The sequence below is a fragment of the Mirounga leonina genome, unplaced genomic scaffold, assembly GCF_011800145.1.
Source record: "Mirounga leonina isolate KUSES-001 unplaced genomic scaffold, KU_Mleo_1.0 Mir_53, whole genome shotgun sequence".
Classification (NCBI taxonomy): Eukaryota; Metazoa; Chordata; class Mammalia; order Carnivora; family Phocidae; genus Mirounga; species Mirounga leonina.
The window spans coordinates 5112851-5129623 of record NW_023270807.1 but is presented as its reverse complement, the minus strand read 5'-3'; the positions used below and the strand labels follow the sequence as shown (position 1 = coordinate 5129623).

General features: G+C 41.5%; 1 protein-coding gene across 3 annotated transcripts in view; it reads right to left on the bottom strand.

Moving 5' to 3' along the window:
- The window catches only part of ZFAND3 (zinc finger AN1-type containing 3), a 336375-nt gene that overhangs the window by 19840 nt on the left and 299762 nt on the right, over nucleotides 1-16773 (bottom strand). For all 3 annotated transcript variants that reach the window (XM_034991365.1, XM_034991366.1, XM_034991367.1), the window contains one exon: nucleotides 13330-13497. In XM_034991365.1, coding sequence (XP_034847256.1) covers nucleotides 13330-13497 — 168 coding nt within the window. The remainder of the gene's footprint in view (nucleotides 1-13329; nucleotides 13498-16773) is intronic.

Here is a 16773-nt window from a genome sequence, read left to right as displayed (position 1 = left end):
GCTCATAAGGGAATCACACTAAGAATCTACTCAGAAGACTGGGAGCGTCTACTAGCATATATTTGCATACAATGTACAGAACACAAATTAGTTTAACTATGTACATCAAAGGCCTTGGAAAGGACATTTCTTTGGCAAAACTTTGTGAACAATCTGTTGTCAATTTGAAGGGAAAAAAATTTTAAATCCTATTATTTTGACTAAATACTACTTTATTTATCTTTACTATACCAATGGCCTAATTTGGTGACATTTTGCTACAAAGGGTCCTCAGAAGAGTCCTGAGTCCTGAGCAAGGTTTTGGAGGCCAAACTAAGACGAAGCAAAAACAGGTGTATTAACTCGAAGGAAAGACCAAGAAATCTGGGTACTTCAAAAGACACAAGTGAGATTCAGTGGGGACAAGCAGACATCCAGGATGTGATGAAGAGCTGTAGTTAGGAAGGCCCAAGACCTCTGTGATGGGAGGGACACTGCTATGAGCACTCACCATTAGGCAGACACTCTTCAGTCTCTGAGCTTTATATCAAAGGCTGCATGGAATACCAGAATTTCGCACATAGGTATGATGTGAGGCTAGTGGCAACCTTTCTGATCTCCCGTTTCCTCTACAGAAAAGAGGTGGGGTTGGGATGAAATGACTACTAAGGCTCCTTCTAATCCTGGTGGTATGTGACGCTAGTATCCATCTGCACACAAATTTTTGCGACTGTGTCTTGTGGTAAAAGCATTTAATTCAAGCAAAGTATTTCCAAGCATCTCTCCGAGTGGTTTGCTTTTATTACCCCAAGTGAGAGTAACCCAGAATAGCATCTTGGGTGTCTATTATGACATTGGTTTGATGAAAAGAGGAATACTCTCAGGTCACAGGCTTTCCCCATTAGTGATGGACAAACACGTTACAGAGAACTGTGAGCAAAGGGAATATGCTTCAGCGGTAAACAGAAATGAATTCATGAGATGGTAAAACTTTGAAAATAGTTTTGCTGATCTTTTTTAGGCCACATGGTAGCTCACCGTGGGCTATATCATCTGCTTTGGGGGAATGTATCTGAATATTTACTGTTTTCCTAGAATGCATTCAACAGCTACAACCATTAAAATTTGTCAGGGTAAGGGGCAGAGGTGGGGAATAGCTATAAAAAAAACCTACAGCAGATGGGGTGCCTGGATGGCTCAGCTGGAAGAGCATGCAACTCTTAATCTCAGGGTTAAGTCTGAGCCCCACATTGGGTGTAGAGATTACTAAAAAAATAAATAAAACTTAAAAAATCTATAGCTAAATCATACTAAGTTGCAAAAGATGGAATTTTACCTAAGATCAGGGAAGAGACAAGGAGATCCATTCTCAACACTTCCAATCAACATTGTGGTAGAGATCCTAGCCAGTGCAATAATGCAAGAAAAATAAATGACAGACATAAAGATTGAAAAGAAGCTAAACTGCCTTTATATGCAATGACATGATCATGGATGTAGAAAATCCTAAGGAATCTAGAACTAGTAAGTGAATTAGCAAAGTTGCAGAATAAAAAATCATATGCAAAAATTGTGTTTTGAAGTGATAGCAAAGAACAATTTGAAAATAAATTTAAAAACTTCTATTCACAATAGCATCAAAAAATTAAAATACTTGGGAATAAATTTAACAAATGATGTATACTGAGAACTACAAAATATTACCGAGAAACTAAAGACGACTTAAATAAATGGATATACCATATTCATGTATTGGGATATTGTTAAGATGGCAATTCTGTAAATCTTTTTAAATGGTGAAGATACTGGGATCCTGGGTGGCTCAGTCGGTTAAGCATCGGACTCCCGATTTCAGCTCAGGTCACGATGTCAGAGGGATTCTCTCTCTCTCCCTTCTCTCTCTGACCCTCCCCTCCCATGCTCTCTCTCTTAAAAAAAAAAAAGGTGAATATACTTGAAGTATGGACTCCTCACAAAAGAAGATATGAGTGACCAAAAAACTTATGAAAAAGATACTTAACATCACTAGTCAACAGGGAAATGCTTGATGGGAAATTAATACACCACAGTGAGGTGGAACCACATACCCACTAGAATAGCTAAAGTTAAAATAAATGGCAATATTAAATATTGACAAATTATGGGTAAACAGGAACCCTAATATACTGCTAATAGAATTTTCTTAAAATGCAAAATGCACACTGGTCTTTCAACCTGGCAGTTCCACCTCTGTATCTACCTAAGAGGAATTAAAACATATATCCACACAAAAACTTGTTCATGAATATTTATAGCAGGATATTCAAAATATCCCCAAACTGGCAACAATCTAAAGGTATGTCCACTAGTAATGGATAAACTCATGTGATATCCATACAATGAAATACTACCCAACATTAAAGAGGAATGAACGAACTACTAATATGTAACAATGTGGATCAATCTCAAAAACAACATGTTATGTACACAGACAAGACTGTACACATATCCTGTACGAATCCACTCATATTAAAATTCTACAAAAGGCAAAATTATACCAACAGAAAGCAGATCAGTCAGTGGTTGCCTGAGGCTGGGGTAGGGAGTATAGGGGCTGACTAAAAAGGGGCACAATGGAAATTTTAGAGATGATTAAAATCATTCTAAAATTTGAATCTGGTGAGGGCTATACAACTTAAATTTACCAAAACTCACTGAACTGTAAAACAGGTAAATATTATGGTACATGAATTCTATCCCAAAAAATCTGTTTAAAAACAAAAACAAAAACAAAAACCACCATGCACACTTTGAGGGACAAAGAATTAACTAAAACTACTTACTCTTGGAACTAAAACAAAAGATATCAATAATTCATTTCCTTTTGCAATGATCCATTTTTTTCTCCCATAAGTAAGTATTCTAAGCAGGGTAGGTAACCTATCCAAATAACTTTGATAAAATTACTGTGCTGTTACTGCTGCTAAGATTAGACTACAGAAATAGTTGGAAATTTGGTATCCAGACAGAAAATATTTCACTCCATGGGACAAGGGTCTCCTGGCTCACCTTTCAGTAGAATGAGAATGTGACACAGGCTTCAGCAGATGCACTCTGCACATTTTGTCTTTCAAAAGCTCAGTCTTTGATGCTCCTTTGCTGGGGAAGGGAGCTCTTCATGTTTCTGATTTCTCTCTACAGCCTTGTCAAAGGACATATGGTAGGCTGGATCTCTGAGACAGTGCCTGAACTAATGGGCTAAATACATGGAGTCAGTGTTCAGTAAAAGGTGTGATTTGTTTTGCTCTAACATCTCAATGTGCAATTTATAGAGGAGCAGCAGAGGGACTAATCTGTTTGGTTTTAGACTGGAACTCTTATACATTAAAGATTAAATGGGGAATACAGATAGCATACTCTTGTTTAGGTAAAGGTATAGTGAGAGTGAAAGGAAGAGAATAGCAAAGGGAGAAAATTTTCTCAGAATTTGCCTTGAGATTTCCAATTACCCTTGGCTCTCACATACATAATAATTCCCATCAAAGGGTTTTTTTGCTTTGGGGAGGATGGACAGGACACCTCCTTCTCTTCAGCCATAGATAACACATACCCAGTTGTGGTCTTACAAGTAATGGAGAAACTTTAGCCTTTCATTGCCAGACTCAGCATAAGAACCGGATCCTAAAGGGTTGGGGTCTTGGTAACCACACACTCTCTCTAGAACACATGGCAGAGCATGGACTCACCACTCAATGGCTGTAATGATAATACTGAACCAACCAAACCAATTTGGTCAGGATAAAAGATCTCAGGTGTTTCCCTGGAGAGCAGGGTTTTCTGATGGATCCAGGCTAGAACTCTGTAAGGGAATAAAGCCTTTACAAAAACATACACTGCCATGTTTTCTTTGGGAGACAAAAGATAGAATGCCAAATGTTCCTGACAGGTTCAAACCACATGTGGATGAGAGTTTAAGCAAAGGCACAGACACATGGACTGATCTGTGGTGATCTCTGGTGCTGGTGAAATGGATCAGCCTGGTAATTTCATGTCACCAACACACCTCATTGTCACTGCCGCACCCTGCCCCACTGTGGACCTTAGGGTATCACTATTCACTCACTGTGCGGTCCCTTGTAGTGGCAGGGATGGCTGTGACACAGGCACATTTCCTCTTCACTTACTTAGTTCACATCTGTCCTAGATCATTCCTCTAAAAAAGATTCAACAGCCTCCTGGGCTTTCCTTTGTGCTTAATTAAGAAGAAGAAAAAGAGTCAAAATAGATCATGTTGACCATATTCAAAACCACTGACAGCTCTTCACTGCAAACCAACATCCAAACCCTACAGCCAGGAGTCTGGAATTCCTACCCTCCCTTTCTAGTAGTCTCTCCTCACTCAACCCTAATCCAGCTGCACAAAGGTCACCTTCAGAAAACCGGCTTTGCCTAGGTAGTCCCTCTTTCCACACATCTAAATCCCAGTCTTCCTTTAAGGCCCTGATTATTGCAGCCTACCCAGAGTTTTCTAATTGGAATTAATCTCTCCCACCCTATAGTTCTGTAAACACATGGCTTGTCCCTCAGCGAAAACTCTTATAGTAGGCTGCCCTGAATACCAGCTGTCTCATGCATGTGTCCGCCTTCCTCACAGGCACAGCAAATCCCTACTTTGAATGCATACTAAAATCACCTCTGGGATCCCTAGAAAAATGGCTGATTCTAGAACTGGGCATAAGTTAAGTACCAGATGTATCCTGAACACATCTTTTTTTTAAAAGATTTATTTATTTTAGGGAGAGACAGAGAAAGAGAGGGGTAGGGAGGGCAGAGGGCAAGGGGGAGAGAGTCTTAAGCAGATTCCACACTGAGCTTAGAGCCCAACTTGGGCTCAATCTCATGACCCTCAGATCATGACCTGAGCCGAAACCAAGAGTCGGACGCTTAAATGACTGTGCCACCCAGGTGCCCCCAAAACACATCTTATTATGCCAGAAAGTAAGGAAACACTTTGGGGACAATTCGAGTATCAAAATAAGTATAGTAATGAATTACAAACCACTGAAAAAATCTAAAAAGCCCATGAGCCCATATAAATAAATGGGGGAGAAAGGTTCTCAACTTACAGAAGAACACTGACTGCCAAATGAGAAATGTAGAAGGAAGGCTGGAGTTAGAAAAATCATCATTTTGCAACCGTTATAGTAAAGACTGGTTCAGGCAAGAATCATCAATAGATGCTAAATCTAGGAGACATTTTTGATGATGAGCAGGATACTGACATGATCATAAAGTGTTTTCCCACAGACTGCTTACTAGTTGCATGGTCATCTAGTCACATGGTCAACTAGTCACTCACCCAATCAAGACCATTAACATCTACAATGAGGGGATGATAGACATCTGTTCCTCCCAATGTCAAATCCTGAGAAGGACACAACATCACTTAGTAGTAGTTTGGCTGGGCATAAATAATCTGAATCTAATCATGAAGAAACACCAGAAAAACACAAACACAAAATGAGGAGCATTCTATTTTTAAAAGGTGGTGGTGGGTGTAGTCTTAAAAAACGTCAATATCAATAAAACAAAGAAAGGCCATAAAAATGTTCCAGGTTAAAAGGGTCTAAAGAGACATGACAACTAAATGCCAACACCTGATCCTGGAATGGATTCTGTCCTGGAAGGGAAAAATGCTTTTATAAAAGACATTTTTGGATCAACTGGCAGAACTGGAATATGGGTGGCAGATTTAGTAAAAGTACTGAATCAGTATCAATTTACTAAAGTTGATAACTGTGCTGTGGTTATAAAATAATATCCCTATTCTTAGAAAACACTCATTGAAGTTTATAAAGACCAAAGGCCATGATGTTTGCAACTTACTCTCAAACGGTCCAGGAAAACACTTTAAATTTCCAAATAAAAAGCTAAAACAATAGCTGGTGACCTTTTCTGATTTAATTACAGTGAGGCCCACTATCCCATACTCTGAAGAGTTTTAATCAGGAAAGGATGCTGTATTTTGTCAAATGCTTTTTCTGCATGAGAGGACCACATGGTTCTTCTCTCTCCTCTTATTAATGTGTTCTATCACATTGATTGATTTGCAAATGTTCAACAACCCTTGCATCCCAGGGATAAATCCCACTTGGTCATGGTGGATGATCCTTTTAAAGTACTGTTGAATCCTATTAGCTAGGATCTTGTTGAGAATTTTGACATCCATATTCATAAGGGCTATTGGTCTGAAATTCTCCTTTTTGATGGGGTCTTTGCCTGGTTTGGGGATCAAGGTGATGCTGGCCCCACAGAATGAGTCTGGAAGCTTTCCTTCTGTTTCTATTTTTTGAAACAGCTTCTGGAGAATAGGTATTATTTCTTCTTTGAATGTTTGGTAGAATTCCCCAGGGAATCCATCAGGTCCTGCTCTCTTGTTTTTTGGGAGGTTTTTGATATCATTCTCAATGGGGAAAAGCTGAGAGCCTTTCCCTTAAGATCAGGAACACGACAAGGATGCCCACTCTCGCCACTATTGTTCAACATAGTACTAGAAGTCCTAGCAACAGCAATCAGACAACAAAAAGAACTAAAAGGTATTCAAATTGGCAAAGAAGTTGTCAAACTCTCTCTCCTAGCAGATGACATGATACTTTATGTGGAAAACCCAAAAGACTCCACCCCCAAATTACTAGAACTCATATGGCAATTCAGTAATGTGGCAGGGTACAAAATCAATGCACAGAAATCAGTTGCTTTCTTATACACTAACAATGTAATGTAGAAAGAGAAATAAGAGAATTGATTCCATTTACAATAGCACTAAAAACCATAGGATACCTCGGAATAAACCTAACCAAAGCAGTAAAGGATCTATACTCTAGGAACTACAGAACACTCATGAAAAAAACTGAAGACACAAAAAGAAAAACATTCCATGCTCATGGATCGGAAGAATAAACATTGTTAAAATGTCTATGCTGCCCAGAGCAATCTATACTTTCAACGCCATCCTGATCAAAATACCAATGGCATTTTTCAAAGTGTGGGAACAAACAATCCTAAAATTTGTACGGGATCAGAAAAGACGCCGAATTGTCAAGGAAATGTTGAAAAAGAAAAAGCTGGGGGCATCACGTTGCCTGATTTCAAGCTATATTAGAAAGCTATGATCACCAAGACAGCATGGTGTTGGCACAAAAACAGACACACAGACCAAGGGAACAGAATAAAGAGCCCAGATATGGACCCTCAACTCGATGGTCAAATAATCTTCGACAAAGCAGGAAAAAATATACAATGGAAAAAAGTCTCTTCAATAAATGGTGCTGGGGAAATTGGACAGCTATATACATAAGAATGAAACTCAACCATTCTCTTACACCATACACAAAGATAAACTCAAAATGGATCAAAGATCTCAATGTGAGACAGGAATCCATCAAAATCCTAGAGAACACAGACAGTAACCTCTTCGACATCAGCCACAGCAATTTCTTTCAAGACACATCTCCAAAGGCAAGGGAAACAAAAGCGAAAATAAACTTTTGGGACTTCATCAAGATAAAAAGTTTCTGCACAGCAAAGTAAACAGTCAACAAAACAAAGAGGCAACCCACGGAATGGGAGAAGATATTTGCAAATGACACTACAGACAAAGGGCTGATAGCCAAGATCTATAAAGAACTTCTCAAACTCAACACCCAAAAAAACCCCAAAAAATCAAGTCAAAAAATGGGCAGAAGACATGAACAGCACTTCTCAAAAGACGACGTACAAATGGCTAACAGACACATGAAAAAAATGTTCATCATCATTAGCCAACAGGGAAATTAAAATCAAAACCACATTGAGTGCACATGGGTGGCTCAGTTGGTTGGGCGACTGCCTTTGGCTCAGGTCATGATCCTGGAGCCCTGGGATCGAGTTCCACATCGGGCTCCCCGCTCAGCAGGGAGTCTGCTTCTCCTCTGACCCTCCCCCGCTCGTGTGCTCTCTCTCTCTCTTTCTTGCAAATAAATAAATAAAATCTTAAAAAAAAAACCACATTGAGATACCACCTTAAACCAGTTAGAATGGCAAAAATTGACAAGGCAAGAAACAACAAATGTTGGAGAGGTTGTGGAGAAAGGGGAACCCTCTTACACTGTTGGTGGGAATGCAAGTTGGTACAGCCACTTTGGAAAACAGTGTGGAGGTGCCTCAAAAAATTAAAAATAAAGCTACCCTATGACCCAGGAATTGCACTCCTGGGTATTTATCCCAAAGATACAGATGTAGTGAAAAGAAGGGCCATATGCACCCCAATGTTCATAGCAGCAATGTCCACAACAGCCAAACTGTGGAAAGAGCCGAGATGCCCTTCAACAGATGAATGGATAAAGAAAATGTGGTTCATATATACAATGGAATATTACTCAGCCATCAGAAAGGATGAATACCCAACTTTTGCATCAACATGGATGGGACTGGAGGAGATTATGCTAAGTGAAATAAGTCAAGCAGAGAAAGTCAAATATCATATGGTTTCACTTATTTGTGGAACGTAAGGAATACATGGAGGCCATTAGGAGAAGGAAGGGAAAAATGAAGGGGGCAAAATCAGAGGGGGAGACGAACCATGAGATTCTGGACTCCAGGAAACAAACTGAGGGTTTTAGAGGGGAGGGGGGTGGGGGGATGGGTTAGCCCAGTGATGGATATTAAGGAGGGCACGTATTGCATGGAGCACTGGGTGTTATATGCAAACAATGAATCATGGAACACTACAACAAAAACTAATGATATACTTTATGGTGACAAGCAAAACAAAACAAAATAAATAAATAAAAATAAATAAATACTCTTGGTTGGAAAAAAAAAAAAAAGAGTGAGGCCCCGGCATTCTTTTTTTAAAAGCGTCCCAGGAGGGCGCCTGGGTGGCTCAGTTGGTTGGGCGACTGCCTTCAGCTCAGGTCATGATCCTGGAGTCCCGAGATCGAATCCTGCATCGGGCTCCCTGCTCAGCGGGGAGTCTGCTTCTCCCTCTCCCGCTCACTCTCTCTCTCTCTAATAAATAAATAAAATCTTAAAAAAAAAAGGCGTCCCAGGATTAAGAACTGCCTAGAGCAGTGGTTCTCAAAGCATGGTTCCTCACACCAGCAGCATCAACACCACTCAGGAACTTGTTAAACATGCATGGGCCTACTGGGAGGCAGGTGGGCAGAAATCTGTGTTTTGCCACACCTTCCATGCAATTCTCATGCCCACTCCAATTTGAAACCAGTGACCTAAACTATGAGTTCCTACAGTCTGTATTTCTAGATCCTACAGTCCCCACAAAACCTAGCAAAATGCTTCGTGCATAGTCACATCTCAATAAATGCTTGAGGAATTCAGTTTGATACAGAATGAGAATGCAGAAAATGACCACTGAAGCACCTGCAGATGATAAACTACTTTAAAAGGCTAAAGCACCACTCTTTGAGTTTCTAAAGTGAATATAAAATTTATTTTGAAAGCACAAAAGGAAACCAGATTACTCAGGTTGTTAGTAAAAGCGCTGTTGTCCCAAAAGGGAGCATATCAGCTTACAGTTTAAGTCACAGTCAACTGAAAACAGATGATAACTTATGCAAGCTCTTAGACTGGTATTTAAAAATTAATTCTGTGGTTCTGGGAAGCAAGGCACAACGATTACAAAGACATGCTGTGTGCATGATGGGAGATCCGCTTAGAGAACACAGCATTCACATGGTTGTGATGTGGCCCAGATCTGATGAAGAGGGCCAGATTTCAGAACATCCTCTAGGTGACATTTGGAGAGATAAGACTCCTGTAATGAGAATGAGCTGATCAATTTGCCTGAGTAGAAAATGAAACAAATAAATCCATTTTTATGCAATTGTTTTCTATCTTGAGAAGTTAAACTGTTGAAGATACTCTGGGATGCAGGCTATCATCCCAGCCTCACCACACACCTTTTCTAATTGGCACCCTGAAAGATTTCATAGGAAAAGGGTGTTACTTTGGTATTGTTGATTTAAAGGTTATCTACTCACGGCAAGGCAGAGGAGAATTCATCTTCAAAATTCACCTCCTTATGGAAAGCCCATGGAGTATCTTGGCAATTAACAACTCCTATCACCTCTAGCTGTTCCCTATGTGAGAAGGCTCAGAACTCGCCTTACAAATTGCTCTTTTGAAGATCAAAGGGAAGCTGAATGTGTCTATGTGTGCTCTCGATGAGACTGTAATTTAATGGAATTTTTAGAGAAGGCTTGCTGGCAGTGTTTGGATGACAGCCCTGGGGCGGAGGATTCAGGGGAACTTGGCCACTCTTCCCTTTGGAGCGTCTTCCCCTGTCTTTAATTGGCACCTCATTAGAAATTAATGAAAATGACATCCTCTGTTCTTCCTGCTCTAGGCATCGAATGCTACAAAAAGGCCCATCACAATTCATAACACATTCAATTTATATAGCAATGGCTCTTAAGCATTATTTATGAGATGTGAATTTCTTGTCAGCAGTTAATAACCTGTACAGAGTAGAAGGGGAATGGAAAAAAGATTGTGAATATATATATTAAGAAAAAGATTTTCTGCAGTGGAGAAGTGTTCTGTTTGAGTTCAAACTACCTTCCTGAGTCTTTACTTCCAGTAGTAAATTACCGTGGCCCCCTCCCCAGCTCCCAAACCTTTCAGGGCAGTTCAGCGTCTCTTCAACACTTCATGCATCCTCAAGGAAATAATGACACAACTCACCCTTTCCTAGAGAGATCCGAGCAGAGAGGCAGGAGGAACACAAGAGCTATTTGTCAAAGACAGTCCCAGAGGTGGATGTTCCCATTGCTGCCCTTCATCTTTTAAAATGTGGCAGTAGACTCCATCATTTTTCTGGGCACATCTAGTGTAACACTCTCAGGGGGCCAAACTGAACTCCCCACTCTCTCTAGGAAGGCTACATCTGGAGTGACTGCAGAAAGCTCAGGGCGGCTTTCTTTCCCAGCATTAAAATCAAATCTCTCTGTAAGGAGACCCTCAGAATTGGGCATAAGCCAAGGGACTATGTGTTAGATCATTTAAAAAGAATGCATGTCTGTGGTAAACCCAACAGGCACTTTAGAAATCTAGCCTCCTGCCCAAGAGATGAAGAACACAGCAGAGTAATCTGAACTTACCAGAGACAGTCAATTGGGCTTCACTTAGGAGCATGTGAAATCATCTAACATATATCTCTAGATTTTTTCCGCTGGGTACTCAAGACCGTAGGAAATCTGTGGTTTGCATCAAAGCTGAAGCGTAAACTGGCATACCTGGTTTACAACACCTCTGCATCTCTCGGTGCTAAAACTGTGAATTCTCACTGCTTGCCTGACAAGGACAGGAGGGTATCAGCCACCGCCAGAGGCAAGACAACACACTTTATGGATCAATTGCTTGATCCACTAGGGCAAATCCTGTGTAATACCCACGATTCAGTTACTTTCAAGAAGGAAACAAGAACATAAGGTACAGGGAAATCCCATGATTCTAATTTAGGAACAACCAAGGGCATGTGTTATAAAAGCAACAGGCAAACCGGTCAGGTGGGCTTCACAACACTGATAACAGACTGAACACTGAAACTGCCCCCTTCCAATAGCTCATGCAAAGATCAAAACAAGAATTTGCAGACTACAAAAGGTGAGACAAACCCTTCAATATGGGCGAAGCCGGTTGGCCGCCATGCCCCAGCGTTTGCTTGGCTGACCACAGTATTCCTGTGGTCTCCTCCCTATCTCACCGAGCGTTTAAAATTACCTGGCAGTCAAAGAATAAGGTTCTGGGCTCTCTTGGGCCACGCCACACCCATGAACACAACTGAAGTTGCTGACAGCCCCTCCTCCCACCGTTTATCCTCTCTTCTTTACACTTTCACATAAGCAATTAACAGGATAACTAAATGCCAAGCTAAAAAAATAAAAACTGGTCCAGTGACACCTGGACTCCCCATGCTGCTGTCTGTTTCTGCAGCTGAATATACACTTCCAAGCTTGTTGAGTACCACACACCAGAGTGTGCAACAAACAGATTTCTGGTCTTGACAGGAACAAAAGTTCCAACTTCATTTCCATGAGAAGCTGGTACATCCTCCTTTCCTTCTCATTTCCAACAGGGTAAATAACTGAGGTATGGGAGAAGCAATGGCTGCCTCTTTAGGAGATGAGGGACTTTGAGAAACTGTAATTTTCCAACTGCTGAGAGAACCATTTAGTCCTGCCTGTCAGCATCAGTACCTGTAGGGTATCTATGGCTGTCCCAGGGGAAAAAGGAGGCTTCTAAAGCTCACTGCTAAGGACAAAGGACATAGGATCTCAGATTCGAGAGCCAGGCCTCCAGGTCTGCCTGATGACAGCTCTGTCTCACAGAACTATTTTATAATACTAAGCTTTTTTTTTTTTTTAAAGATTTTATTTATTTGACAGAGAGAGACACAGCGAGAGAGGGAACACAAGCAGAGGCAGTGGGAGAGGGAGAAGCAGGCTTCCTGCAGAGCAGGGAGCCCGATGCGGGGCTCGATCCCAGGACCCTGGGATCATGACCTGAGCCGAAGGCAGACGCTTAACGACTGAGCCACCCAGGCGCCCTGTAACACTAAGCTTTAAGTCAGGAAATAAAAACAGGAAAACTATAAGTCAGTCTAAATAATGCAGCTACACAATTTTGCTTCTATGTGACATGATGTATGTAGTCAAAGGGAGAGAAAGAATTGGACTAAGTTTTGTTCCGCTGTGGTTAGGCATAAAGTTTTAAAAAATACATCCCTGGGCAGCAATTCTGAGAGCCAGTATTACACTGGATAATACAGAAGGAAGTGTTACTTTAAACTTGAAAGCTATTTCAAGGGGTTAAACGACAATGAATCACCGGTCGAAGAAAATTTTCCAATCAAACTTTCATTTAAAAGGGGTATCGGGGGGAAAGAGTTTCCATTTATTATACTTAGTAAGATGCTCATTCAAAATTAATATCTTAATTTTATGGTACATATCTCAGAATTTCACTGGTTTGTTTAATTTCTAAGTAAGTCATCAGTGAGTAGGAACCAGAGTAATACCCAGTGGGGAGAATCTGAAAGGAGTAAGCAGTGACAATGCAACTCTAAAGAAACAAGTGTAAGAGAAGTGGGGATGTTTTTGCCCCGCCCCCCTTTCTTTAAGCGTGAGAGGAGATAAAAGGCGTTTAGAAGGAAGACTCCTCTACTCCTGCTTTCATAAGCTCCAAACCCATAGCTTGCAGGGAGGCACTCCGGAGAAGAATTAAGGACTTCAGCCTCTTAGGAGTAACGTCCAAAGCTATCCCCGGGTGTCAAGGACACAATCTCGTCATGCCACTGGGGGCGATGCTTACCGCAGCGGCATGATCCCAATTCCTGCTGCACCAGCTCCAGTTTGGTTTGGCACTGGAAGCACCGACGTCGACTCTTCTGTTTAGACCGGCTGGTTTCCTCAGGTCGTTCGGTACTCTCCAGTAGTCGTGCCCGTTTCACTGGCGAAGCCTCATTCTCAGACTGTGAATCTGACCAAAACAACACATTTGGGGGTCAGGGCTGGTGCCTGGCTTGGCGAGCGCAGCTAATGAATGTACTGCAGGCCACTCTATGCCCTCCTCCCCAGTTCTGCCTGGCCCGGTTTTCACCGCACGAACTGTGACAAGCACGGGCCTTCAGGGCAGACTTCTAAGAAGCCTGAGCTAGGAGAGGAGGGTGTGGTGACTCAACAAAAACCAGTCCTAGGTTGTTGTTGTTGTTTTTCAAAACAGCTGTTTCTTTGAGGAGACCATTCAAGCTGGAACTGGGATCCTCCCTTTGTCTGTATCTCTTCTTTGGGCCCTAGCTGCTTACTGCTTGCACTGGTTATTTACTGCTTCTTAGATATCTGCTTGTCCTCAAGTAGACTATAATTCTTCAGAAAAGGGATTAGGTCTAATATTTCTTTTTATCGCCATGCTTAGCACAATTCTGTACCCAATGCAGTGTTTGATGGGTGATCCATAACCTTTTCTACTAAAAATACCTTTAGGTTTCTACTCCTAAATGTAACAAAACACGTAAGAGTCAGGTTCTGCTGTTGAAAATCCTTTCGACTTTATTCAGAGCGAAGGAGCATCCTTGCTTATTCACAAGCAAGCGACCCAGTGGCCTCCATCGCGGCATGCTACAGAAGCTGCGCTCGGCACCCCACCCCTAACGCTGCTGCCAAACTGGCAAGTAGACGGAGGTATAGTGTGTGACAACCTGGGTTTTGTAGAACCTTAATAAAGTAACTAAAACGCAATAAAGTTACTGACGTAGGCAGGCTATAGATAACTCTTGCCTTCAGGAAAAAGAAAAAAGAAGACCACCTGGGGACTCTGTATTCTTGGACTTGCTGCCACTAAGGCATACTGAAGATGCACCTCTTGCCAGGGTTCCAAAGGGCTTTGTGCTAACCCTTCTCTGGAAGGGAGTCTCCTAAATTATTTTCTTCAAAACAGATCCAGATCCCACCGCTTCTCACCCCTCCACCATCTCCATCCTGGTCCAAGCTATCACCATCTCACATCCAGCCTAGTATAATAACCTTTTAACTGGTCTCCCTGCCCACCCCCTTGTTCGTACAGTCCCTGTTCTCCACAGCCAAGTGATCCTGTTAAAAATCAGGTTAGAGTAGAGTCACTTCACTTCCCTGTTCAAAACCCTTTAATAGCTCTTTTCCAGAGAAAAAGTTCAAATACTTACTACAGCACTCACAAGGACCTGCATGATTTGCCCTCCTCTCTGCTCTCTTACCTCATCTGCTGCTGCTCTCTCCCTTTACCCCATCCACACTAGCCTCCTGACTGTCTCTTACCTCAGGACCTTTGCACCTTCTCTTCCAGTTGTCTAGAACTCTTTACCCAGATCTACATGGAACTCACCTCTTTTAAGTCTTTCAAAGTCACATTTTCAACATCTTTTTCTCCGCTCACCCTATCTAGACCACTCTTATTCCCCTTCCCTGGCACTTCCCCTCCTCCCAACTCCTGCCTTTTATCCCTCCACAGCACTGTACCTTTTAACATTATCCTCACAGAGGATATAAAATCCTGCAGGGCAGGAAGTTTCACCTGCTTTGTTCATAATCTGCCTACAATGCCTACAACTTAATAAATATTTCTTAGATGAATGAATCTTCTCCTAGGCAGTTCTGATTTTCTATTTAAAGTGACCCTAGTGAGAAGCAGCAGACTGTTGGATGTATTTCAGTGAAGGCTATGTACCTCTTTCTCCAGCGCCACGCCCCCCCACCCCTGTGAAGACACTGCATGTCACCAGGGAGCACTCACTGCCCCGCCCCCCTCAGCCCAGTACACTGTGCACTGACTTATGGAAGGCATGCACCATTCTTAGCAATTGTAAACTTCATTTTTCATCTCATTTAGTTCTTCCATTCCTACATGACATTTTCCCCCAATACAAACCAACTAAACAAGGCCTTTGATGAAAACAATTGAAAGCAAGTTCAGCCTATTTCCCAGCTCTGCTGAGCAAAGCTGTCCAAACCCAATCGGTGTGATGACCGAGGCAGCCACAGACAGGGCCCCTTCCCCTACAACAGCAACAAGCAACAATCTAAATGTAAATCATTACAAAGCATCCAGCCAAAAGGAATTCACCTTGTATGAGCCACAGTGCTCTCCAGGGGAGGTCCTTTTTCACAAACCAATAATGGCACAATTTGTATTAATAACTATTTAGACATACTTTTTTTTTTTTAATGAGAAGAGAAAATTCTGGAGTGGAGCCATAACAAAAAAATGGTGTCTGTTCTGAGACAAGGTCCTAAATGTGGAGCATCCTTAAAAGAAATTATCTCCCAACCCTGGAGCATGGGGTGGGGGAAGAGAGAGAGAGGAGTCCATACAAGAAGGGGAGGCATTATTAATATTGTTAAAATCCAGAGAGCTTTGACATGATGCCAGTATGCCTCTAATGTAAAAGAGGACCACTCAGATCCTAATCCTCTTTCATTCACACTGCTATCTGATAGAACTGAGCATGTGTCTGCAAATACAGAGTTCACATTCAAGGCTCTTTTCCACATGACTCTGTCCTAAACCGTCAAATGTGGTATCTATCCATCCCCATTTCTAAAGCAAACTTGCTACAAGGAGAACATTTTCCTTTTAGCATGGCAATGCTATATCCATAGCTAACTATTTTCAAATAAGCAAGGGAGGGATATGTAAGAAAATGTTTTTTAATGTATGATTCCTAAGATTGGGAATCATAATCATCATTGGTCATTATCAAACAAACCACTTGATGGGACTCACAAATGTGAGAGGAGGCCTGTCTTGTCCTCTAATTCCCTATCTTGTCTGCCCAATGGGCATTCAATAACAAAACTAAGGAACAAATTTGCATGATCTCATGCTGAAATTTCCCTTTCCCCATTCCATGTTTTATATAAAGACTATGGAGTTATTTGTTCTGGTAGTCAGGAGGTAGATGACATTCCAGAAATAATGGGTCCTAAGGGAATTTTCTGATGCTGCCAAGAGCTTCTGGTTGCACTGCCTTGGCCATCCTAAAAGACCACTCAGCCCTAGCCGGTTCTCTAAGAGTCAATGTCTAGGCATCTAGACAAGTCTAAGACCAAAGGCATCCATGTATAGAAAGTCTGAACCATGAGAAGCAGTCCTCAGTGATTCTAAACCAACACAGATGAAAAGTTTATCAGAATGTGTTTTTTTTTTATTTTTATTTTTTTAAAGATTTTTATTTATTTATTTGACAGAGAAAGACACAGCGAGAGAGGGAACACAAGCAGG